We start from the raw sequence: 26,125 nt of genomic DNA on the forward strand, positions 1-26,125 counted from the left end.
AATCTATTAATGAGAGTTATGCGACTTTAATTGAATTGATGATGTCCTCAAATTGCATTAAACTAAGGGTTTATTTGGATAGACGATAAGATTAATTTTAATGAAATTAAAAATAGTGGTGACAGTAAGATTAATTACTGTAGTGGTGAGATTGGATACTATAACGATGAGATTAAAATCAATGATGAAATATGTGTTTGAATGTAAATATAATGGTAACAGTGAGATAAAATATAATAAAAAAATTACTATTATAAACATTAGATTAAAATTTATATATAATAAATTTTATAATATATTTGGTATTTATAAAGTTAACAAATAATTGAAATTTAATATGATTGTTTTTATATCAAAATAATAATTATTTTTAGTTTAAAATAAAGTTTAAAAAAATAAAAGAATTAACAAAATGAAAAAAAAAAAAAAAAAAAGCTTGAGTGCACTGTAATTTCAAAAGTAAAAAAATAAAATAAAGTAGGGTCTTTTATGAAAATTAGAACTGCTGTGAGAATGAAAATTCTCACCTGACCCCCTTCCCTTCAGTGAAAATTTTGAGGCACAATAGAATCTTTTTTTTTTTAATCACACTGATAATGTGGCATTCAAACAATTTATTGCGGTGCAATTGCACCAAAAAAGAGAGTAAACGCTCTCAAACGGGACTCCGGCCTAATTCAAACGAAAAGATTTTTTATTCTCTGGATAGGTGTCAATAAAAAAGTTTTTTTTTGTTGTTTTGATTTTTTTTAAAAATGTTTTTTATTCAAATAATATTATCATAATTATTATTTTAAAAGAAAATATTATCATAATTATTAAAATATTAAAATTAGTTAGCATTAACAATATTAATATTAAAACATAATTATATATTTTTTAATGATATTCAGTATTGAAATATTATATTGATATTAATATTAATAATCTAAAATAAACTATTTTTTATATGAATTTTTTCAAAATATTTGAAATAAGATTATTATTCTTAAAATATTATTTCTATTAATATAATAATATTAAAAATAGTAATAATATTATTAAAATATTTATACTATTAAAATAATTACATTTTATACTGACAGTATTTATTATTAAATCTTAAGAAAAGTATTATTTATTTATATTTATTATTAAAATAGTATTATAAATGTATTTGTCAATAAAATATAAAAATGATATATTTTAAATTGAAAAATATTAAGAAATGAATAATAATATTCATATTACTAAAATAATATTATTATTATATTAAGTAATAAAATAATTAATATATTATTTACTAAAGTAAAATTTATCATTTCTTATTAAAATTATAATATAATACTATTTATTATTGAATATTAGAAATATTTATGTTTAACAATATACAAAATTAAAATATTAGAAAACTTTTAACATGAACATTTAATTAAAATTAATTAATAATATTTTAGTTAATATAATAATATTTCTGATTGAATTAAATTAACCCCAAACTTAAAATATATTCTAAGTTTAGCTTGAGTAAAACTATATGCACAAGATAAGTAAATTCTATTCATGGATTTTTTTTTTAAATTATCATTTTTTTTAATATTTAAAATTTTAATTTTTTATTGATTAATAAATCTTTTTTTATCAACCAATTAACTTTTAATCAAACACAAAAAATATATATATATATATATACAAATATTTTTTTTACCAAACAATCAGAGCCTAAGTAAAGGACTCTAAAGATCAACTGCCAGTATATGAGAATGAAATCTGTCACTTATAAAAGACGCAAACTTATTCCTTTACCCTCGTCAGGATGGGGAATTAGGCCCGCTGAGGCGCGATTACACTTTTTTTTAGTTCAAATCGTGGACCGTGATGATTTTAAGATATCATTGCTGAGGGACGTTAACCGCCAAAGACTAATCGGTGATAAAAAGTCCAGTTACAAAATTTCTTTCCCACCGCACCCCACAATCCCATTTTACCCATGAGTTTTGTTTTTATTTCCTTTTTGTAATTAAAGTTATAATTCTTTTTTTTTTGTTTTACCATTTTGATTTCTTATTTAGAAATTTTAAAATAATAACTTCATTGATTTAATATAATAAATTAATTTTATTATATATTAAATAAATTCAATTGTATAATAAATAACTAATATGTATTAATACTTTTATTAAATAAATTTTAAGATTTTAGATATTATAAATAATATTAAAATAATAAAAATAATTTATTAATATATTTTTAAAATAAAATTAATTAATTTTAATCTTACTAGTATAATAATTAATATTATCATGACAATAATCACTTTTATTTTTATCATTATTTTTAATCTTTTCAAAATTAAATTTACCAAACATCCAAAATTAAAATTAACACAGGTAAAGTGTAATTTACTTATCCTGGGCTTTCCTGTAAAACAAAAATTATTCTTCGTCCAAATATTTGTTCCGCGGACCAGAATGCTCTTGGCAGTAAAATGTCATTCAAAGACTCTAAGACCCATTATCATTTTTATAAAAGGTGGCCATACACAGCCTTGCAGGGGTCAATTTCAGAGGTCTCCAGCAAGCCGACATAAGTTTAAATGTAGCTAATTAAACACCTAAGGTGCCGAGCCCAAACTAAAGCCAGCTATCAACCTCTAACCTGCGTTCTTTTCAAGGCCAACCATAGGATGTTTTCAAATTGATAGACAAGAACGCAGCCTGCAGTGAAAGCTCTGCCCTATGCCATAGGCTTTTATTACAACTAGCTTTGGTCTGCTATTGTTTTAAAAACAGATACTAAAAAAAAACAGATATAGCTGGACTGAACTACAAACATTGCCTCACTTTCTTCATCAAAAGAACAAAACCCTAAGGAACGAGGCTCAGAGTAAAAAGAAAAAATGCATAAAGACAACAAAAAGTTTCTTCGACTATAAATGTTTCCCCTTATCTCTTTAGTCTTGTCTAAAATCACTACTCAGTTTAGAAAATTATATTTGCCCCTGTTAGAGAAATCCAAAAACTTCCCAATCAAAATGGTTGTAACTAAATTGTATCCAAATCTTCTTTCCTTTCTCAGGCTCCCTTACAGACACAGTTTTCCTCTTCAAAGTCCCAGCAAGATGTAGTAAACAAGTGTTATAGGAAGGGCAATCAACATTCCAAATATGACCCTGAACAAAATTAGGAATGATGAAAGAGTTTTTCAGTATCACATCATGAAATTTATGCATCATTAACAATGATGACATATTAAACATTAATAATTACACTATTCAATTAAAAAACAAGGAAAAAGAAAAATCATTCGTAACAATCATAGCAAACATGGAATTTTTTGTACATTTGGACTCTGGACCACCAGAATAAGCTTAAAAGCTGATATTTTTCCAATAGAGAGACATGCACATCAATGCCAGTCATGCACGCATGAAGTAAGTTTGCATATGAGAAATTGGAATTAAAATAAAAAATTTCTAAATAACGCACCCTGTGCTCAATATGTCAGGATGAACATTGTATTCCTTTGCAAAGACGAAAGGGACAATCCCTTGTGGAAGAGCTGCCTGAAAATTTCAAACAATTCAAAGTCCTGAATCAAATCTACTTAAACCACACAAACTTGGGTAAACAAGAGACTGCTATTACCTGCACAATAGCAATGCGCAGTAGAACACCTCTCAAGCCCACTGCAATTGAGGCAGCAGCCATGACCGCAGGACCCGTTAGGAACCGAACTGCCATGGCAAATGCCGCAATTGTGTTTCCACATGCAATAATCCTTGGCTGAAGTGCCATGAACAAACCTACCACCCAAAATTTCAGCTTGTTTAGAAGAATCAAGCCAAAAAAATTTGACAACAGCACAGGATAGGTTGCGTACACAGAAAATCCTTAATCAAGTTGATAATCAACTTACCAAGACTAAACATGGCCATTCCAAGACCTGCATTAGAAAGTATAGATATTGAACCAGCAATTATAGCAGGCATGTGAATACCCCACCTGCACAAATGCAATAAGCCCACTAAAATTTTGTATAAATGGATTAGAAAAGAACACTTCAAAGAACAGGCTATGTGGTTTTACGCACCTGAATGAAACAAGAGACCAGGTGAGGCCAATCAAACTGGAATAAGTGTTGGGGTTCCTAATTAGTTTTCGCCACACCATGATCAGGATGAGTCTAGTCATAACACTTGCAGGAGGCATAGCAGTTGGCTTAATTTCAGCATGAGCACCAACCTTTGGGTGGAGTTCAGTTGTGGAACTTGAACCAAGCTTGGAAAGCACTGGTCCTTCACGGTCAACCCCATTTGTTACTCGCTTATTACCAAAGCTAAATTCGTCTCTACCATACTCATCATAATCTGAACATCAGGAAAAAAAAACCATTAAATTATTGCTAATAGAACAAAAGAAAATGACATGAGATGAAAGCATTATCCGAGTGAAGACAAATACGACCAAAAGAAAACAGAGCACTCTGTTGATCGAAAGAAAGATCAAAACCATCAACAAAGAAAGGCGAAAAGGAAAAGAGGCAACAAACAACGACAAGACAAATACAGTCACTCCAATAAACATAAGATTGCCAAAAAAAAAAAAAAAAAAACAAATTGCAACTCATTCACGTCCGATACTATAAACCACCTTAAAAAATCCAAGAAAAAAAAAATCAAAACCACAGATAACGATTAACTAATAACCTTAAAGTTTAGTGTTGGTACCTGCCAAATCTTGAGACTCCCTCAATACAAAATCAAATCAGAACATGCAGTAAACAACCAAAAAATACCGAAACCCAACTAATACTTTGAAAGGTTAGTGTTTATACCTTTTTGGTGAGCTACACCACCAAGATCATTGCCATACTCTCCTCCCCTGAAAACATGAATCCCACCCTCTGATACAGGAGAAGCGCTTGAACTCCAAACAAACATATGCAAATCTTTGCCACCATCAGTTCCATTTGCCTTTTTCTTGGCACCTGGTCCAGTCACTGGCGAGAAGATTCCAGCGCTAGTGGGTACAGGGTAAGAACTGCCATTTGCTCTACCTGCATTACCATATACCCCAAGTCCATTCTCTTCATCAAAACCCAAGTTTCCAAAGTTGGATTGTCTAGGACTGACATTGCTTATGCTTCTTCCATTCACCATCGAGTAGAAATCAGTGTGGTTGAAGCTGGATCCTCTTGGCGTTGGATTCCTGGATGATTGGAGGGAGTAAATTTCTGCATTTGTCAAATTTGATGGTCTTGGGGTTAAAGAAACGCCTGAGTTTGGACCGTGTGACCGACGAGAAAAAATTTCCGATCGAGAACTAGTAGATTTTCTGACAGTGACGTGGAGTTTGCCGTCTTCCCCGACCTCGGCTTCAGTTTGCAATGGCTCTTTTCCATCGAGCGAAATGATATCAGAATCAACTTTGAAAGAAATGATAGAGCCAGCAGTATCTGGGAATTGCTCTGCTATCAGAAGTCTAGCTCCTCTGTATTCAAAAAGGAAGAGCATCAATGTGTACCAAATTATGCATTGAAGCACGACTATTTGGACCATTAAGCTCCCTGAATGTTCTCCATACATTCCCTTCAACAAAGGGATGCCCATAACAAGAGTGTTTGGAAGAGTTGAGAGCGAAAATAAGGTGATGGACCATTCCAGGGAACCTCTTGAGCTGGTTCTTGACCAGATGGCTAACACTACCAAGACTATGATCTTTTGAAGAGTATCTGCTGCTATGAACCTCAAGTTCATAGCATATGGATTGTTGGTGGATATGAAATGGAAAGAAAGGAGGGGCACTGCAAATAAAGCAACAAACCGATTGATGCCAGAGCACTGGTCAGGGCTGAAGATTTTCCACCATTTCACAGAGCCATAGGCTAAGATCATGGCCACATAAAGTGGCACCACAGCGGTAAGGACATGATAGAGGTCTGTGGCAGTGATCATTGTGTATTTCAAGGGAAACCCAGACGAAAAATGGGGCTAACAAGTAAAGCCCAGGTACTATTTTACACAAGAACGGAAAAGGAATGAACTTTGTATGATTTTTCTCACAGATGTCTGTGTTTTCTTTGGTTATTGAACTGAGCAAAAGTGAAAAACAGTGGGGTTGGAAAATGACTATAAACAGAAGAGACAAAATAACTCAAAAGAATTCAGCCCATTACCCTACTCAGTCAAGGTAGTAAAACTAAGAGAAAAAAAAAAAGTGAAGAACACAGCCGCAAATGAATGCCCGAAATTGATTTCCCGGCGAGAGAGAGAGAGAGAGAGCGAGAGAGAGAGAAAGGAGAGAAGTGAAGGAGGGAGAAGGGACTCGATGGTAGGCAAGGATATAAAAGCAGGGGGCTTTTTAAGAAACTTTAGTGTACTAATCTATGCTGGTTTTGAGAGAGAAAGGGATGGGGTATCTGAGAGGAAACAAAATGTGTAGTGTTGAAGTCGGCGTGTGAGAACGAAGAGAGTAAAAATGGCCAGAGAGCATATATCAGAAAAGAAAAGGAAAAGGAAATCAAGAAAAACAAAACCAACACCAGAGCGCTTCAACAGGTACTCTTCTTATTTATAATCATGTGTACTTTATACTTCAGTCTGCGCATATTTGATTTTTCTGTACGGTTCATATAAATATAAGCTTATTTAATAAAAATTTTCATTATGTTATTAAATCCCCTTTTCAGAAGTTTTCGAGGGTATAGTTTCTAAAATAAAATTTATATATAATAGTATTAAATAAATATATTTTGTAATAATATTAAATAAAAATATTTTATATTTTATTATTTTTAACAAAGATTGGTTTTTATCTTAAAATCATTGTTTTTCAATAACTATTTTATTTTTATCTTAAAAACATTATTTTTGTTAAATTTTGAAAAATATTTTTTCATATCTTTAACAAAATCAGCGTTTTTATATTAAAAATATTATTTTTGTAATAAAGATAATATTTTTATCTTTAAAAAGTCATTTTTATTAAATTTTAAAAAATAAATTTTTTATATATTCAACAAAAATCACGTTTTTTTATCTTAAAAATATTATTTTTATTGAATTAAGTGTACAAAATGTTATATTTTTTAATATAAAATTTTTAATAAACTGTGTGTATTAATAACAATTATCTGATTGAAAATAAATGACTGTTAATAAAAACCGTAGTCTATATTCACCATAATCATCTATCCATCACATAAAACTCCAAACCAAGTGCAAAACATCAACAAAAGCAAACTGCCAATTACAGCTTAGCATCCACCATCTGCACCACCATGACAACTCACGTAGGTCTCTTCACCCCAAAATCTTTATATATATTCAATTGAAAAAAATACTATTACATCGGCAATTATAGTCTCATAAATAAAAGTGGGCTATTCTTCCACCCAATACACTTTGATTTTAAGGAAATTGCATGCTCTGCTAAGAGGTTCGCAACTTCATTAGCTTCCCATTTCTTTGAAAAATTCAATTACTTTAACTGCTATAATACACTCTGCAATATCACTCTGCAATATCACCATCAATCACATATTCTTCTACTGTTGTTGCCACTACCAAAATTGCTTGTTCATTGTCCCTTATAATCACAACTAGACCGCTTAACTATTCTTCAGATGCAAAGTTGAAAGAATAAGAGATGGGGTGGATTAAGAGCGATAGGAAAGTTGAGTTTTATAAAAAGGGTAATGTTATAATCAACATTTTGTTCTCTAAACGTAGTCTATATTAATAATAGATTATGGTTTTAGTTTTAACCGTAATTTTTATATTTAAAGGGTGAAATTATGTTTTTCTAAAACGTAATTTATTGTGTTAAAGACTACATTTTTAATTTTAGAAAAGTAGTTTATGATAAAATTCAAGAGCTAAAAGAAAAAAATATTTTTTTATAATATATTTTCTATAAAGATTATATTTTTAATATTAAAAACGTAATATTTGTTAAAACTATAGGATTTTACAAAATAATTTAAATATAGTCATTGCTTGATATCAAATAATATGATTTAAAATATTCTGTACGTGTTAGTTTAAATCTCAATTTATTATATAATTTTTTATATTAAAGAGTAAAATAAATAAAAAAAAACCATTTACTCAAGATAAAAGTAAGATAAATTTTACATTTCACTAAAAATTTTAAAAAATTTCAAGAAGATAAGAGTTTATAATTCATAGCTATTTTTCCTCCTCTCAACATTACTAAAAATTTTTAAAAACCTCAGTAATTTTATTTTGTGAATCAAATTAAAGAATCAAATTATAAAAAATAATATTTTGACTAGTAATTTTGCTTCCCCCCCCCCCCCCCAACCAAATACCCTTTAAAGTTAAACTTGAAAATATAACAACTTTTAACATTATGAAAGAAAATTAAAAAAAAAAAAAAGAAACTAATTTGTGCTTTTATTTTTAAAAAATCATTTTATACATAAAAGTTTAGGTTTATATTTGATGGGCTGAACTATATAAACTCTATACATTATTATTAAATCATGATTTAAAACATCATTAATGAGCAAATTTTAAAAAATTAAGTCTTAAAATGTAAATTATAAAAATTTATTTCAATTTATTTTAAGGATTAAATATAAATTTGACCCTTGAAATATACAATTTTTGTCAATTTAGTATAAAAAAATTAAAATTCACAATAAGGTAATCGAATTTTCATTTTGCCAAGCATTTTTTATACTTCAACTTAACATTGTTAGTTATTCGCTGAAATGGTATATATGCTCAATAAAATCATGCCACATGTATCACATCACATGGCAAAAGTGTCACATCATTACCACCATGTCAGCATGAAAAGAAAACATATTTAAAAAAATAAAAAAATAAAATATATAAAATATAAAAAGTTAAAAATTTAAATATATATAAAAATTAAATAAAAAAAAAAAAAAAAACCAAAATATCACAATTAAAATTTTAAAATCTGAACTTTTTTTTAAATAAAAATCTATTATTTAAATTAAAAACCTTTTAAAAACAATGAAAAGAATTGATGAGAGTGAAAGGGAATGAGGGAAGCGAAAAGGGCTAAACCAACATTGAAAACTGGTCGACCTAGGGTGTATTAGGGTTGATTTGTCTAGTCCGATGCAAATCGATGTCGATCTACTCAATTCAGAGTGGATCATCTTAATCTACCATGGGTCGCTAGTTTACGATGTTAATCTACCTCTTAGTCCTTCTCTCCCTTTTCCCTCTCTTCCCATTCCCTCATTCCCCCTCTCTTTCCCTGATTCTTTCTTTTTCCTTTCATTTTTATGATTTTTTTTATTTTGAATTAAAAAATGTATTTCTTTTTTTCAAAATTTTTCATTTTTGTTTGTTCATGTTACGTGTCAAATAAATGATGTGATGATAACCGGATATTTATTGTTTTGGCCACATTAGCTATATAATTAATGATATTAATCCAAAGACCAAAGTACTTTACTGGTGTATGTTTAATTATTAAATTGTAAATTTTTATTTTTTATGTATCAAATTGATAAAAGATATATAGTAAAAAAATCAAATGAAGATTTAACCCTAATTTTAAGGATTTTTCAACTTTTAAGTTTATTTTATTGATTATGTGGCGGCATTTAATTTAATGATAATGCATCAAATAAAAACTCTAAAAATACTTATTATTTATTAATCTCTTCACTATTCTATAGGTCATCTTATTTAATGGTGTTTTCATAAATTTCACATAGGTTGTATTTCTTGTTTTCAAGTTCTACGAAAATGTCAAAATCACAAAGATTACAATTTCATACTATACTTTTTGATAAAATTATCATACATGCAAGTTTGATATCTATAAGAATACATAGAAAGTAGTCTCTAAATTGAAGACATACATAGAAAGTAGTCTCCAAATTGAAGACTGTTCAGGTACTGTTCAACAAAAGTTTCTAACTTTATGCCAATGTCATTTTGTTCTTAGCTATTATATAAGTTTTTTAAAGACTTGGGATTTTAAAAAAATTATTTAATAGTAGATTTTTATCAAAGAAGCTTATGGAAAAAGCACTCAAAATAGTTTTTTATTTTTATAGCTTGGTAGTAAAAAAAATAAAATAAAATAAAGAGAAAGGAAAGGAAAAGAGGAAGGAAACAATAAAAAAGAGAGAGAGAGGCAACGCGAGAGGGAGGGAATCATCAATCGAAGTGCAATCGGTGCCACACTATCAAATGGAGAGGTAAGGAGAAAGGGACGGATAGAGGTGTAACATGAACAATTTTGAAAGGATGGGTCTGTGAACACAGATTCAAAAGGAAACATCAATACGCAATGTGTCTTTGGTGTTCATATCTATCAAGATAGCATCTCTCAAGTCAGAGTTTCAAAATAAGGGTTTTTGTTTTTTTCGTTCCCTTTAATTAATTGGTGGGATAATACAAGGTCTTTGGTTGTCTTTTATTGTTTAGATGTAGAGTGATTTGGAATAGAAAGAGATGGTATATGTGCTTTGGCTACAAAAGTTGATACAATGGTAGGATTTAAGCATAAAGAAGTTTATCTTTGCAAATTAAAATTATGAGTTTTTTTTTTTAATATTTTGGCCAATTGTTTGTTTTGATTTAATTAATTTCAGGAAAACATATTCGGGATGTATTTTTTAAGATGCTAAACAAGTTGAAAATTTAAAAATATCAATCAATTAATATATCTGATTCAAAACCAAGACTTTAATGTTATCTCAAACGCCTTTAACCACTAGACCAAAGGCCATACACATCAGTTTTAAGACAAGATTTGGTTTGATTTCATATTTCAACCTAATTGATGCATGACATGTTATAGCCTTTTTGGTTGCCTTGTAGTTATATTTCCTCCCAGTTGCATGTCATGTTTCATATTTCAAATAGATAAATGTTAGATTGTAGTTATAATAGCCTTGCTATGCTAAATTGAAACTCTTACGGTGCTACAACTAAAACTCTTTGATTTTATTAGTTATATTATACATCATGTTATACAATCATATCTTTCCAGCTAAATTAAAGAAGAAAATTCAGACATATGCTAGCAGGGGATGTTTTTAAGCTCTTGCTAGGATAGGTTTTAATGCTTTCGTAAGGAAAGCAACTTAAACATATAGAATGATTGTGCAAATTGTTACTAACTACATTTTAATTACACTCTTTTACGTTATTTATTTTCTTGCTATAATTTTGTTGTTCGCTTTACTTAATGTTTAGAATCAAATTTGTTTATTGTAATTTTTCACTATAATTGATGTATGTACGTTCATCCATGTTCAAAGGAGAGATGAAACCGTCCGTGAGTTTAAAATCCCCATTCAGTTTAGCACAAGCAACAAAGTCTGGCTTTGCTAAAGTATTCGATATTTGTAAGCTTAATTAGTTTTGATTTTTTTTTTAATTTAAAGAATAAAACTAGAATATGAAACATATGTTTACCCATCTTAGTATCATTAATTAAATAATATTTAAATTTAGAATATAAAAGCTCACAAAAGGACTAATAAGTGATTGATCGTTCCATGATAAATAATGTTTATAATTACACTATAAGAAAATAGAGTATTAACAATGGAATAAATCCAAATTCTGTCAATAATACATTCTATCGCTAAAAGTCCATTAGAAAATTTCGAGTCATTAATACTTTTTTGTAGGTAATATATTTTCCGTCGCTAATATATACAATAATAGTAGAAGAAATTTCTGTCGCTAATTCATGCTTTGATTATTTTCTATCTATAAATTTTCTTTCTTATTATTTTATAAAAAGTTATTTTGTTTTTATTTCGTCACTAAAAATATTTAGCGAAGGAAGTTTCCATCTTTGATGGGGGCTAATTTTTTAGATTTTTTTGTTTCTGTCACTATTAGATTTTAGCGACGAAAATCTCATCTTTAATAGTATTTTATTCCATTGCTAATAACAAAATTTCATAAAAAATAGTAATAATTATCAATAAATAATTTTTTATTTGATATTATTTTTATTTTCCATTCTATTTATTTTTCTCTAATCTTTTAAATTTCTTCTTCAAGTAATTTCATGAAAATTACAATATGCTAAGATAGATACAAAATAAAATAAATATACGTTTCATTGATAAAAAAATACAATAATATAGTAAAAAATTGTTCATTAATTCTAATTATATATGTAAAAATAAAAAAATATTACAAACTTACATATATGACATTATGCCTAGCACATTTACCAAGCAATATACCAAGCAAAGCCATATCTAAACATCCACCATTGGCAGAAGACAACACAGTACTCTAAATTATTTAAGTTACACAGCAATTTACATGAACTCAATGGATCAGTTTAACAACCCAAAAGGCATAAATGGTACAATAAATGTATTTGTATAAGAATCAAAACCAGTAATTGATGATTTAATCGTGATGCTTAGGATTTTTTGCCTTGATCGGATTTCAAATCAGTGAAAACTTGCTTGGCTTTAGAAGCTGCAGAATGGAAAGCAGTTCTTGCTTTATCAGCAGAATTGAAATTCCGAATTTAAATTCTTCCTACTGCTAAATGAAGTTCCAAACTGCAAGTTTAACCAATGTGCCAACCAACAATAACAAAGGCAGCAAGAAAATATGCAACATATTCATGAAAAAGCAGAACATACATATATTATAGAAATTATATTCCTTTAAGTAGAGGGCTTGTATTTAATAACAAAAATAATGATGGGCATTAGAAAAGCATAATCATATACACATCTTCCTCTTTCATAAAGCCCCCATTCTTAATTTTCAAGTATTTTTGTGCCAGCTTGAGTATAGAAGATTTGCGCATTAAAACAACCCAAAACAAAACAGTTTTTGTAACATAAAGATGCTGAAAATTCATTGAGGCATTTTAGCAAACACTAGGCAGATATTGCCTTGTGTGCAAACAAACACAGGTCTTAATGCTAGGGAAAATTCCCTGCAGCACTTACATAAGCAGACTGTTTTCAAATTCTCTACACACTACACTACTCGCTGTTATACATGCTAGACACATGTCTAACTAAGCAAGCACACGTATGAGATATATCATATACACAATAACAAGGCATTTTCAGTAACAAGCCACACCATATGCACAAACATAAAACCAAACTGGATTGACGGGATCAAATGCTAAAACTTTTCCTACATCCAACGTTAAAGCAAAATCATACTTTTAGCTTTTACTTATAAGTGATTTTATCATCAAGAAATTAATCGGACAGAAGACAAGGAAAATATGATGATTTAGGCAAATAAACAAATAAAAGAGGCTTAGAAAAAAACACATCTGTGAATTTCAAAATTATTCGAATCTTAAAGATCTCATCATCTGAACGAAAACAAGCGGCATAGGCACCAAAGAGAATATCAGAAACAAAAACAAACTATTGTGACAATAAAGATAGTAATCCCATTTTTTAGCCGAATAATTGAACCACAATGTCTCGGCGACCGTCAGTTTTTAACATTGAGATTTCTCAGTTTTTTTCTCTGTTACATGCTCACCAAATTTTTTTTTAAAAAGAAATTGAAACAAAAAACAGAAAACAAATAAAGGAAAAAACAAAAGAAAGGAATGAGAGCTTTACCCAGAAAGATTTAAGGGTGACGAGTTGGGGAAAATTAGAGGTTTGAGTTAGGGAGGAGAAAACCAACAATGTTGGCGGCGGTTCGCCGGGGAAATGAAGAAATGGAGAAGGAAAGTTAAGAAAAGTTGGGGGTTATTTTGGGGGGTGTTTTCGCCAATTTTGGTGGGGATCGGTTCCATGTGCTGGTCTGCAAGCTTCCGCAGGTCGGACGACGCTGTAGGTGGCTGGAGTGGGCGGGTTTCGACGAGATGTGGCGTAGGGTCGGGAGAGAGAGAGAGAAGTAAAAAAGAGATGAGGGCGGGAGATGGAAGGAAATGAATTTTTAATTATTTGAGTTTTAGCGACGAAAAACTAATTTAACCAAATTTAAATGTTAAAAACTAAAAAATAAATTTCAGTTTTAAATAGAAAAATTTATTATTAGCAACGAAAATTTTATCATTAAATCTGCATATATTGGAGCATTAGCAACGAAATTCTGTCGCTAATTTAGTTGCTAAAATTGTGCATCTCTAAACTTTTAGCACGCTGATTTACCAACGGAATAAGCTACAAATTTATTTCTGTTCACTAATTCTTGTTCTTTATCGACGGAAATCCATCACTAATCTCGTCCATAAAAACAAAAAACCTGTTTGTTAGGATCCATCGATATTAGAGCTTTTAGCAAAAAAGAAAAAGAACTTTTTTCCTGTAGTGTTGTTGTCGGTCCAGAATATGAGTGAAGATGAAGATTTTCAAGTTCTTATATGTGATAAGTTTGCTTTATGAATGTGAAAAAAAAAAAAAAATCATAAAGTGAACTAATGAGCAAAGGAGAAAATAGTTTGGAATTTTCTTTTTATTATTTCATACTTTCATTTGTAAGAGTCAAGTATATGGCATAAAATCTACATAATATTTAAAAAATTATTTATTTGTGTCAATATTTAAAGTTAATTATATTAAAACCAATAACATATTAATTAATAAATTTATAATTTAATTATCACATAAAAATATTTAAAATTTAAATATTATATTAAATATTCATTGCAATTTAGAGACCATTAATAATTTAAAATTTTTTTAAAACAAAAAGTAATGGAAGAAATATTATCTTAGTCATAATATAAATATCTTTGTAACAAGTTGATCGAATAAGGCCAACAAAAATAATCAGTTGATCAAATAAAAACAAAATGTTCTTAAAATTCAAAAAAGATTAAGCAAACTTAAACAAATTGAAAATAAAAAAAGTCTAAATTTTTTGGAAAAATCTAAAAAATTTTAAAAATTTGTAAAATTATTTTAAAAAATTATGAATTTTTTTTTATTTTGAATCTTACAATTTAATTTTTTTTAATTTATTCTATGAATTTTGATATTTTTATTTTTATTAAATTTTTAATTTTTTTAATAACTTTTTATAATATTTCATATTTTTTAAATTTTTTAAATTTCAGAATTTTTTTAAAAATTTAAGAATTTTTATTAAATTTTCAGATATTTTAAAAAAATTTTAGATTCTTAGAACTTTAAATTTTTTTTCAAAAAATTTTAGATTTTTTTTTATTTTCAAAATTTCTAAGTTTTGTGAATTTTAAGAAAATTTTATTTTCTTTTCATTTTGTGGATTTTTTATTAAAATTTTGAGATTTTTATGAATTTTTTAAGCTTTCATAATTTTTTAATTTTTATAATTTCTAAAAATATTTCATATTTTTAATTTATTATAATTTTTTAAAATATTATAATTTTTTAATTTAAAATTTTTTTTAATATTGATGTAATAATTAATAATATGATACTGATTGAATTTTTTTGATATGTATTAATATTTTATTAGATAATTATTTACATAAATAAATTGACTAATAATATTAGTATAAGATATAAAAATAAATGATGGATTGAAAAATTAAATACTAAATTGATAATTTAATTTTTTTAGATATTAAGTTAATAAAAAATATATGATACATAAACTATTTTTATATTTAATCAAATCATTTTGTATATATATATTTTAATAATTTTAGTACCATACCATTATATGGTATCTAGAATTATCGAGTCATACGACGTTAGAACCATCCCCTATCGATCCAGTCAAATCAATATCTGTTCCTCGGTCGTTTCTTTTACTTAGTCATGAAAACATTGCAAATTATAAAAATATAATATTAAATAATATATTTTTAAATTTGAAAATAGGTATATAAATTAGCCAAACACTAGACATTGATTGAGACAAATAATTTTTATTTTTTTTTTAAAAGGGAAATCTTATTCTTCTATATTTTTCTTTGACGATTTATATGAAGACCGATGTGGTTGGTTTCTTTAAACAAAATTAAAAAGCTAATTATACCTTAAAAATTATTATTTTGTTAACTTTTTTATAAAATTAAAATATTTTTTATTATATAATATATTAAGTCATATGTATTTTCTTAATCTCAGTTGAAATAATTTTAATTCTTTTACTTAACAATAGTTATGAAAATCACGCAATAAATACCAGCTTAAGTAGGAAAGTCCAAAAATAAGGTTGTTATGCGGATGGTGGTTGATAGTCAGTAAAATTACCGAAATGTCCATGCTGTGTTTACTAATTATGTCATGATTTTTCACCATGAATTATGATAAAAAAACATATAGTTTATAATTTTTTATTTATAATATTATAATTATTTAATTATAATAAAAGTTATATAATAACAAATGTAAATTTGATATAAAATTTGAATAAATATTATATATTTTAAATCGTGATTATTAATTATATTTAAAAATGTTTACCTAAAAAAGTTAGGCGAAGTACCACGTGCACCATCACAGTTGACTGGTTGAGTTGACTCACCAGTAGGGCGGCGACTATTTGTTTTTGTTACTCTATTATTTCCTCCATTTCCATCTTGACTTCATAGATCATCCGCTGCTTGTGGCAATGGCGGAGAAGCAGCAACTAGAGCCATGGGCTGACCTCAGTGGCAAGGTGGTGATGGTGACGGGGGCATCTTCCGGCTTAGGCCGTGATATCTGTCTTGACTTGGCTAAAGCCGGCTGCCGAATCGTGGCTTCCGCCCGCCGCGTTGATCGCCTCAAGTCCCTCTGCGACGATATCAATCTTCTTATATTTCCTTCTTCCAAGCCCCAGTCTAGTGGTCCTCTTGCTGTAGCCGTCGAGCTGGACGTCTCTGCTGACGGAGCCACCATTCAGAGCTCCGTCAAAACGGCCTGGGATGCTTTTGGGAGGATCGATACTTTGATCAACAACGCAGGCGTTAGAGGTTTTAATTTTTCCCTTATTTTAAATAGCTTTGCACAATTATACGTTAAATTTCTATAAAAACTGAAACTTTTTTTTTTTAATTTCCATCTCCATGTATGTATGTATGTTTTTATTTTTAATTATTTGAAAATAATATTTGTTTTTTTTTTTATCGGTTCACTTCTTTTAGTTCTTGCATTCATAAGCAAAAGGCGACTAGTAAAAGCAACAATTGAATGAAATTTCTTTCCTCCACTCAGCTAATGGCTGTATAAATGCCAAAGTGCTAGTATTAGTAGTGTAAATAAAAAATAGAGCTGTATTTTGATTAGATTTTAGAAGTTTATGTGCAAGATTTGCTCAGTTGTGGATTGTGGATAAATGATAGATGTGGAACACTGGGTCTACTTTGTAGTCAGGGACAAATTTAGAGTGATTTCCCAACTCAAATCCAGAAATATTTAGGTACAGTATGAGCATTTTAAAAAATTACTCGCTAAACTCGCAAAGAAATATTTTTTCCCTAATATTTTAAAAGTAAGAAGATATTCAAAATAACTGATGTCAAAGATTACTTCTCTTAAAACTCCATAGTTGTTAAAATCGTATGATATTCTATACATATAGTGCGATATGATTCAATTCATAACAAAATCCATTTGTATCTATGTGGAGAATCAATTTTATCATTAATCAGTAGCATATCTAACTCAATGTTAGTGCTTGAGTAAGCCTTCTTAGTCCTTTTTGAAAACAAACCCTAAAAATGAAAACAAGAACGCTCCTTTACTCAGGGTGAACTTGTCTTGTAAGGTTGGGACTAGCATTCAGGGTTTACTTACAAAACATAGTCATAATTATTTAAGCAAGAAAGTAAAAAATAAGTTCCAGCTTCATTTCTTGACCTTATTTTTGTGTAACATTTTCAATTTTGTGAACATTGTTTTGGACCTTGTACCCCTTATAATTTGTTTACCATTTGCAACTATTATGTTTTGCAGGTAAGGTGAAGGATTCATTGGTTTTGTCTGAGGAGGAATGGAATCAAAATTTCAAAACAAATTTAACGGGGTCTTGGCTGGTGTCAAAATATGTTTGCATGCACATGCGTGATGCAAATCAAGGAGGATCCATAATCAATATATCTTCCATTGCTGGTCTTAACCGTGTGCAACTACCTGGAGGTGTGGCTTATGCTTCTTCAAAAGCAGGCCTAAACACCATGACAAAGGTAAATATTGTATAGAAAATGTTTTTGTCGCTTAAAATTTATGTTAATATCTTTGAAATACTTTATAATGGTTTCGGCTTTTGATGCAAGACTGTCACTAGAAGATCTAAGCTTTTATAAGTGTCAAGTTTGGCATGGTCTATTATTTGATTGAGTAACAATATCATGACAAAAAATAGCCAAAATCTAAAAACTTTAAAATAAGAAAATTGAAGATGTAAGATCTAAGAAGATGATTAAGTGATAGAAATAAACCAATTTAATAATGTCTATGCTGTAGATGTAATTCAAGCAAGTCAATATAATGCAAAAAAATTCAACAAAAACTAAAGTATACACCAAGAAATAATATCCTAAAATAAAATCCAAGAAAGACACAATAATTTAGGTTGTTCTGCTTAATGCTTCAATCCATAGGCGAGACAAGAAATTTTCACTATAATCAAGAAAAGATGAATATTACTTTGACTTCTGCTTTCAAAACTTGGATCATACCATACCCTAAAATCCAAGAGCTTTCTTGGTAAAACTCTTTGCTTCTCTCTTGGCCAAAAACAAATCCAAGACCATAAAATCTCATTTGATATGATCTTTATTTTGCTCTTCCCAAATTGTACTTAATGGGCTTTAAACAAGGGGTAAAGAGAATGAGGATAAAAGGGTCTAAACGGGGCAAAAGAGTCAAAAAGCATCAAGACATGGATTGCATTTATTGAGGTTCAATTTTCAGCCACTGACTTCAATAAATCTTCACATTGGCTTAAAATTCCTCAAAGCAAGTATTATAGCAAATCACTGGAAACTATTGCCTCCTTCATAATTGCCCCTTTAGAGCAATTCCATGCTTAGGAACTAGCAAACTCCAAGTAATTCTTGTACTTGCAAGTAGAGATGGCCTTGGTCAACATGCTTGTAGATTCTTCTAAGTAGAAGCTTTAGTAATCACTATATTGTCATGCAAAACATTTTTTGAAAGAAGTGATATTTGACATCAAGTGGTTCTCTCATTAAACATTTGGATGTTGGTCAGATAAACAACATTCTAATTGTCACAAAACCACAAAACTAGAAATCCATTTCAAACCCAAACAACCAGTTATAGTCTTTAACCAAAGCTTGCTTAACTACCTCTGTTAAAAAGTTTGCATCCTATTCTAAAAGAAATAAAAGATTGTATCTTGAAATGTAGAATTTGGTGAGCATTGGATCCTAAAATGAGCATTTTAAAGTCCACAAAATCAGCTTGAAGGTTGTTTAATCTCTATGGAGGAGTCATTACTTAGAAGGCTGTTATACAGTCTACCTTTATGTTTTTAACTAATCAGCTGGATTACATGATTGTCGCAGAGTAGTGAGAGAAGCTTTGTGGTTAAAAGTGTCTGATTATTTGTGTAGGTTTGCAATAAGATTACATTGATGTGTTTTGTGATATTTATACTGTCATCTATCAAACTAATAATAAGATTTTTCCTGATAGGATCAAATATATTGACACCAGATATCACTTTGTTGAAACATGTTTCGCTTGCTAATGGTGTGATTAGTAAGTTTTTTGTTGAGGAGAACTTGGTAGACACGTTGATTGAGTTATCATGCTAGCAAGCTACTTTACCTTGTCTACAACTGAACACGTTTCACACGACCAAGTATTTTTCTTCAATTCTGTCCAAAACTCTCTATTTCTCTCTTGCCTAAAACAAACATGAGACCTCACATGGGATTGCTCTAGAAAGTGTCATACAATCCCTCATCTTTTGGCTCTTCCTAAACTGCCCATCATTGTCTTTAAACAAGGATAAAAGGAATGAGAGTCAAAAAGGTCAAAATAGGGTCAAAAGTGTAAAAACATGAAAAAGTGGGTAACAGCTATCATAGTTGAATTTTCAACTAGCGACTTTAATAATCCAATTAGAAAAAGCTGGTGATACATGATTGTAGCATCTACATTCACTATATATTAACATATATTTATTTTTAAAATAGAAGGAATTCTAATGTCTTGTGCAAAAACAAGAAAACATGAGAGATTTGTGAATTGGAAAGGTCTAGTGTTTAGTAGTGCTTATTATGGTGAGTTTGAGATGTGCTTGATATCCGTATGTTAGAACTAAACTTCAAATGGTTCCCAAGCTGAGTTTAGACAATTTTTCTATGAGATGGGGCAAGTTACGATTTATTTAATTTAAAAAGTTCTAGTACTACCGTCATTTTTATTTTAATTTATTTAGGTTTTATTTGGTTGGTGCTTTACCTTTTTGCTTTTTGCTATTTGTCCTTTTTTTGTTCATTTATTATATTTTGCTTATCATTTTCTATTGAGAAAAGCAAAGTACAAAAGTACTAATCAAATGGAGCCTTAAACTGTGTATTAGTTTTATAAACACACTAACAACTAGATCATCTAAGAAACACAAAAGCCTTGAAAGCTTTAACTACCTTGCATTAAGATATTTATTCTTTTATCTTGATTATTTTCAACAAAAGTCAAATTAAAACATGGCATTTATATCATTGGGAAGTTTGCATGGCACATATTTAAAAGTACACATGGTATGATAATCTTAACAACAAATAATATGTTCCCCCCCCCTCCCCCCCCATAGAGTCAACTAGATGGATCAGATTATACCACTTTTCTGTTCTATTAGGACCAAATACATGTTATGACAAACAATAACCAAAATATTTCTTTGGTGACTTAAATGTGTCTGTTACGTCTAAAGTCTTGCATAAAGTTATAATGTAGGAAGAGCACTACACATCAGTTGTCTTTAAGTGCTAGCAATCTACTTTTACTTTGTCTACTTGCTTGACTAAGTTTTTTATCTTCAATTCTCTTCAAAACTCTCTATTTTTCTCTTGCCTAAAACGAGTGCAAGACCTCACATGTGATTGTTCTTGAAAGTCTCATATTATCTCTCATCTTTTGGCTCTTCCTAAACTCCCCTTGATAATCTTTAAACAAGGATAAAGGGAACGAGAGCAAAAAAGGGTCAAAATGGTAAAAATGTAAACAGAAAAAAAAAGAAAAAAAGAAAAGTGGGTGATAAGCTGGTGATGCATGATTGTAGCATCTAGTTTCACTATATATTAACATATATTTATTTTTAAAGTGGAGGGAATTCTAATGTCTTGCGCAAAAAACAAGAAAATTGTAGAGAGTTGCAGATTGGAAAGGTCTAATGTTCGGTATGGTGAGTTTGATTTGTGCTTGACTTCTTTACGATAGAACTCAACTTTAAATGGTTCCCAAGCTGAGTTTAGACCATGTTTCTATAATATGGGCAAGTTTTGATTTGTTTAAGTTACAAAGTTCGAGTGCTAGCATCATTTTTATTTGAATTTATTTAGGTTTTGTTTGATTGGTGCTTTTGTTTTTTTTTTTTCCCTATTTGTCCCTGTTTTTAGTTCATTTTTTATTTTTTTTCTTTTCACTTTCTGTTGAGAAAAGCACAAAGCAAAAGCATTAATTAAATGTAACCTTAAAATGTATGTAAGAATTTTGCGTGTATTATTTTATAAGCACACCAACAACTAGATCATCTAAGAAACACAAGAACCTTGAAATCTTTAACTACCTTGCATTAAGATATTTATTCTTTTAGCTTGAGTAATTTCAACTAAAGTCAAATTAAAACATGACATTTATATCATTGGGAAGTTTGCACGGCACATATTCAAAACTACACATATTTTGATAATCTCAACAACAAATAATATCTGTTCCCACCTCATAGAGCCAGCTAGATCAGATTATGCCAATTTTCTGCTCTATACATGTTATGGTATAATTGATAACCAAAAATTTATTCTATGGTGTCTTAAATGTGTCCACCACATCAAAAGTCTTGCATTAAGTTACATGTCATTTGTCTTTAAGTGCATAAAATTATGAAGGTAACAGTTACTGTCAGACTGTATGAATTGGGTTGAACAGTGTGGGTATTTGAACATGTGCGTGTTTGGTTAAGCCAACCTTTTTGGTGAAGTTCCTTGGGACACTGCATTGGCCATGGCATGAATTGATTGGATCAAGGTGGCTTGTGAAATCCTATATAGCTTTGCCCAGGAGTGATATACTTATTTGGTAAGATTTAAGTGACAAATAAAATGGAACCCCTATGGAGTAATAGAACCTAGAAAGAAAAGTTGGTGTCTGACCAGAATAATTCATGTTGGTGATGCCATTCACACTTAATGTATGGATGGAAAATACTGGTTTGGCAGTTAATAAGAAATATAAGCTTGATGGGCTGGCTGTTAGACATGGATCTTTTTATTGGGGCTCAATGATCATTGTCTTTCATATATAAGGATACTCTGGCTGCTTGCTTCATGGTTATTTAATGAACTTTTGAGTAGTTTGGAGGATGTCTGATTCTCCTGCCTCCTAGATCTTAGTTCAGGTAACTAATATGGGCAATGGGTAGGAAATCGCCCCCTGTAGATGATTGAATTGTTTTTTTATGAAGTGAATCATTTATTTATTTATTTTATCAAATATTTCGGGAAAAAAAGTAAAAATGGTGATTATTTTCAATTTTATTTTTCTCTCCTATCACATTTTGAGTTGGTTAATTATATTTTAATAAATTTTATCCACTTTTTGTCCCTGCAATTGTTGACGACTAGAAAATTCTTCTGTCAAACTAACTTCTGCGCTGAATTTGGATCCTAATTGCATCGTTCATGTTTTATGCAAATCGGCAAAATAACTGTTGTAGAAGGTGGATTCTTTCTAACGTTCTCATTGATTCCCCTGGTTCCTTTTGGTAACCTAGATTCCCATCAAGATGTTCTCTGACTGGTTTTGGTCTAATTTTAATAGTCATTTTCTTATCAATTTTGATGTTGTTGTGCTCCAACCTTTTTATATAATGATGAAATTTTCTATAATGAGAAAATGACAATAAACTGTTGTGCAGACCATGGCTATTGAATTGGGGTTGCATAAAATCCGAGTGAACTCGATATCACCTGGGCTTTTCAAATCTGAGATCACACAGGATCTTATGAAGAAAGACTGGCTAACAAATGTGGCCGCGAGAACTGTCCCGTTAAGAACATTCGGTACATCAGATCCTGCATTAACCTCACTTGTTCGATACTTAATCCATGATTCTTCTGAATATGTTTCAGGTAACGTGTTCATAGTTGATGCTGGGGCTACCTTGCCCGGTGTTCCAATTTTCTCTTCCCTTTGAACCGCTATTCTAATACTAATATATGTATTCCTTGATAAACAAATGTTCATGATTTAAGTTCTTGTATGAACTTTTATTTTTATATATTTTCTTTCATGTAAGATTTTTATATGCTATGACTTGATGTGGATTTTAATTACACCAAATGAACAAGTTGATGGAGTAAATGAACACGAGAGGTATTTATGTTTGATTAAACTCAGTTGTAATTTATTATATAATGTATAATAAATTGTTAATCTTTTTCAATAACATGATTATATGATATAATTTGAATGTAAGTAATATATTTTAATGTAAAATAATTATTTTATATAATTTTTTTCTTAAGGAATATACCTAAGGCACTTTTATGTGGAGAACAAATAAAATTTTCAATCAAAATATCTAATTCTTTTTGTTTTTTTTTCCTATTTTTCCCTTTTTCATCTTTATTTATTATTTTTCCTGAAGAAAAAGTCCTTTATATGCAAAATATATTTCTAATTTTTCATTACTTAATTTCCTTTATTTGTTACTTTTGACTACCCCTTTCATTTTCTTTTATTTTAAAAGGAAACTTTTCTTAAAATAATAAAATTTGAGCGTAAATTTTTTTTAATGTGTTCTTTATTTTCGCTTTTTTTTTTTTTTTTTTTTCGCCTCTTCCCTTCTTCTCCTATCTTGTTTCCTTTTTATCCATTTTTTTTTATATTTTTCAATTTGAAAAAGGTAAAATTTTTAATTTAAATAGTAAGAACTTCACGTACAAATAATTTGAAAGAAACACAAGCAACATCATAATATAAAGAATTTTGCAAAGAATAATAACCAATCAAAAAGAAAACCAACATTATGGTATAAAGAATTTTTTTTTTTTTTGAAGGTGGTATGGTATAAAGAATTTTGAAAATATACAGACCTACAAACATAGATGATATTGTAACATAATCTTATAACTCATTTTGATAATACGGTAGCATGAAGAATTCTGAAAACATACAAATCTATAAAAAAATCTAGATGATTGTCGAAATAAAAAGATAATATTAGAAGATCGCATGTCCTAAATCAGTCTAATCATCGACTTTGCCTTAGACGATCTTTTTTCTTTAGCTTGTCGAAATCCTATTTCGGTACAAATTGAACGGAAAAATAATATTTAAAAAGAATGAATGAAAACTTAGGGAATATAATAAATCAATCGGTTGCTAAAATGAATTTTTTTTTTTTTTTTTTTTTATATTGGGTTACCCAAAACAGGATTTATTTTGGATTTGTTCGATGGGAGAAAGGGGGTTTGTTCAATTTTTTATGAAAAAATACAGACACGAGGTTGAATTGAGGGAATGGGGGGGAATGAGAGATTTTTGGTAATTGTAAAGGAATTTTTACATTAAACACTCAAAAATTATAAAATCAATGCGCATAATAAATGTGCATTCTCAATCGCTTTTGAGGAATAAAAAAAAAAAAAAACACATCAGAAAATCTAGAAAAAAAAAAAGAATGCAAAACGATTGCTATTTTTAGGCTAATCATCGAACTTCCCCTGATCTGAATTCTCTTTGGAACAACATTTTTGGTTAATTAACGTTTTAAAAACAAATCTTTCAATTTCTAATTTTTATCAACATAGCATTAAATTAAAAAAAAAATATCAAGACAATTATTTTTTGAATTAATCAACATATTATTAGAGTTAATCTTTAGATATTATGGGTTTGAAAAAGTTTGAATGCGTAATATTCTCTTAAATTAAGTATATAATAAGATAAAAAAAAAATAAAAGTATATTAAAAACTTAAAAAAAATAAAAAACTAACTCAAGCTAAAAAACAAAGGTTAAAAAAAAAAGTTGACACAAGAGGTTAGATAACATACCAGCAGTCTGCAGATAAAAATAGTATATAAGTTAGATAAAATAGAAGAGACGAAACTTGATAATATCCTCAAGTAAAAGAATTCGCTTCATTTCCTTTTGAAAATGTGTCGAACGCACAGGTTTGTAACTCATTTGAGCAAACTGATAAATAGATTCGTTTATTTAAACTAGTGAAACCCATGCTTCGCATCGCTGTTAAAATCACCTAAACTGTTATAAATGAATCAACTTACTAATAGAAATGAACATGGAGTATATGCCCTAACCCTAAGGGATGAGCTACACAGAGCTTGTTATATATACTAGATAAAGCTCAAAAGCTCTTCCTGGTTCAATTTATTTATTATTGAGATTAGTTTTGATTATTATTTGTATAATAAAAAAAACATTTTTAATAATAAAAATTTTGAAAACTCATTTGTGTAATGGGAGATAAATGATTGAATGATAGCTTAAATTTTTTTAATGAAAATAATAATTTAATTATATACATTAAAAGAGTTTGAAAAATGGACATTGTTGGGCTGTAAATGGAATCCCATACCACCAACTATAACAGCCTAATCCACATTACAAATTGGTTGTAATAAACTGTTACAAAATATAAAAATTTGTGACACAAGTTTATGGCCTCTTTGTGCACCGTAAGCCTATTAACAAGATAATGGAAAACCAGTAATATAAAAAAAAAAAAAAAGTTGGTGCAAACACTAAGATATTTCTTAGCAAATGTTATGCTAAAAAAAAACAATAATAAGATATTTCCTTCATTTTATCTCGAAAAATATTTGGTGCGGGTGATCGAAAAGACTGCCTACGCACCACGGTTAATCAGATCTTCAAGAGACCCTTTGATACCTTACTAGAGGAAAAAAATAAAGGAATTTCTTCAGAGGCTTTAGTTCCTTTAGAATGCAGTAATACATGCAGAATTTAAGAATTATAAAGCATGAAAATACTCTAAAGTCAAGGTTAAAAGTAACTATATATGC

At 29.1% G+C, this 26,125-nt stretch overlaps 2 protein-coding genes and 1 long non-coding RNA gene across 3 annotated transcripts; 1 reads left to right on the forward strand and 2 right to left on the reverse strand.

The window, feature by feature from the left end:
* Positions 1-2,403: 2,403 nt before the first annotated feature.
* On the reverse strand, positions 2,404-6,523 carry LOC111293992 (putative auxin efflux carrier component 1b). Its single transcript, XM_022887094.2, has 6 exons — positions 4,816-6,523; positions 4,072-4,348; positions 3,898-3,983; positions 3,627-3,784; positions 3,468-3,544; positions 2,404-3,151 (listed from the first exon to the last, which is right to left on the reverse strand). Exons 1-6 carry the CDS (start codon positions 5,933-5,935, stop codon positions 3,085-3,087), a joined length of 1,785 nt encoding a protein of 594 aa, XP_022742829.2. The 5' UTR covers positions 5,936-6,523; the 3' UTR covers positions 2,404-3,084.
* A 5,579-nt stretch (positions 6,524-12,102) lies between these two features.
* LOC149515011 (uncharacterized) lies at positions 12,103-14,280 on the reverse strand. Its single transcript, XR_016327480.1, has 2 exons — positions 13,579-14,280; positions 12,103-12,451 (listed from the first exon to the last, which is right to left on the reverse strand). It is a non-coding gene; the product is annotated as an uncharacterized LOC149515011 (long non-coding RNA).
* A 2,189-nt stretch (positions 14,281-16,469) lies between these two features.
* On the forward strand, positions 16,470-23,467 carry LOC149515012 (uncharacterized). Its single transcript, XM_089743416.1, has 3 exons — positions 16,470-16,853; positions 17,836-18,065; positions 22,991-23,467. Exons 1-3 carry the CDS (start codon positions 16,511-16,513, stop codon positions 23,267-23,269), a joined length of 852 nt encoding a protein of 283 aa, XP_089599542.1. The 5' UTR covers positions 16,470-16,510; the 3' UTR covers positions 23,270-23,467.
* Positions 23,468-26,125: the final 2,658 nt, after the last annotated feature.

The sequence above is a fragment of the Durio zibethinus genome, chromosome 14, assembly GCF_047325235.1.
Source record: "Durio zibethinus cultivar Kanyao isolate XHJ-2024 chromosome 14, ASM4732523v1, whole genome shotgun sequence".
NCBI lineage: Eukaryota > Viridiplantae > Streptophyta > Magnoliopsida > Malvales > Malvaceae > Durio > Durio zibethinus.

Bases quoted from the DNA above. Each gene is read 5' to 3' on its own strand.
- LOC111293992 (XM_022887094.2), bottom strand. From the start codon at position 5,935: ATGATCACTGCCACAGACCTCTATCATGTCCTTACCGCTGTGGTGCCA. The intron at 3,984-4,071 runs GTGCGTAAAACC...GCATTTGTGCAG, and splicing joins TGGTCTCTTGTTTCATTCAG to GTGGGGTATTCACATGCCTG. The intron at 3,152-3,467 runs GTGCGTTATTTA...AATTTTGTTCAG, and splicing joins CCTGACATATTGAGCACAGG to GGTCATATTTGGAATGTTGA.
- LOC149515012 (XM_089743416.1), top strand. From the start codon at position 16,511: ATGGCGGAGAAGCAGCAACTAGAGCCATGGGCTGACCTCAGTGGCAAG. The intron at 16,854-17,835 runs GTTTTAATTTTT...TATGTTTTGCAG, and splicing joins CAACAACGCAGGCGTTAGAG to GTAAGGTGAAGGATTCATTG. The intron at 18,066-22,990 runs GTAAATATTGTA...ACTGTTGTGCAG, and splicing joins GCCTAAACACCATGACAAAG to ACCATGGCTATTGAATTGGG.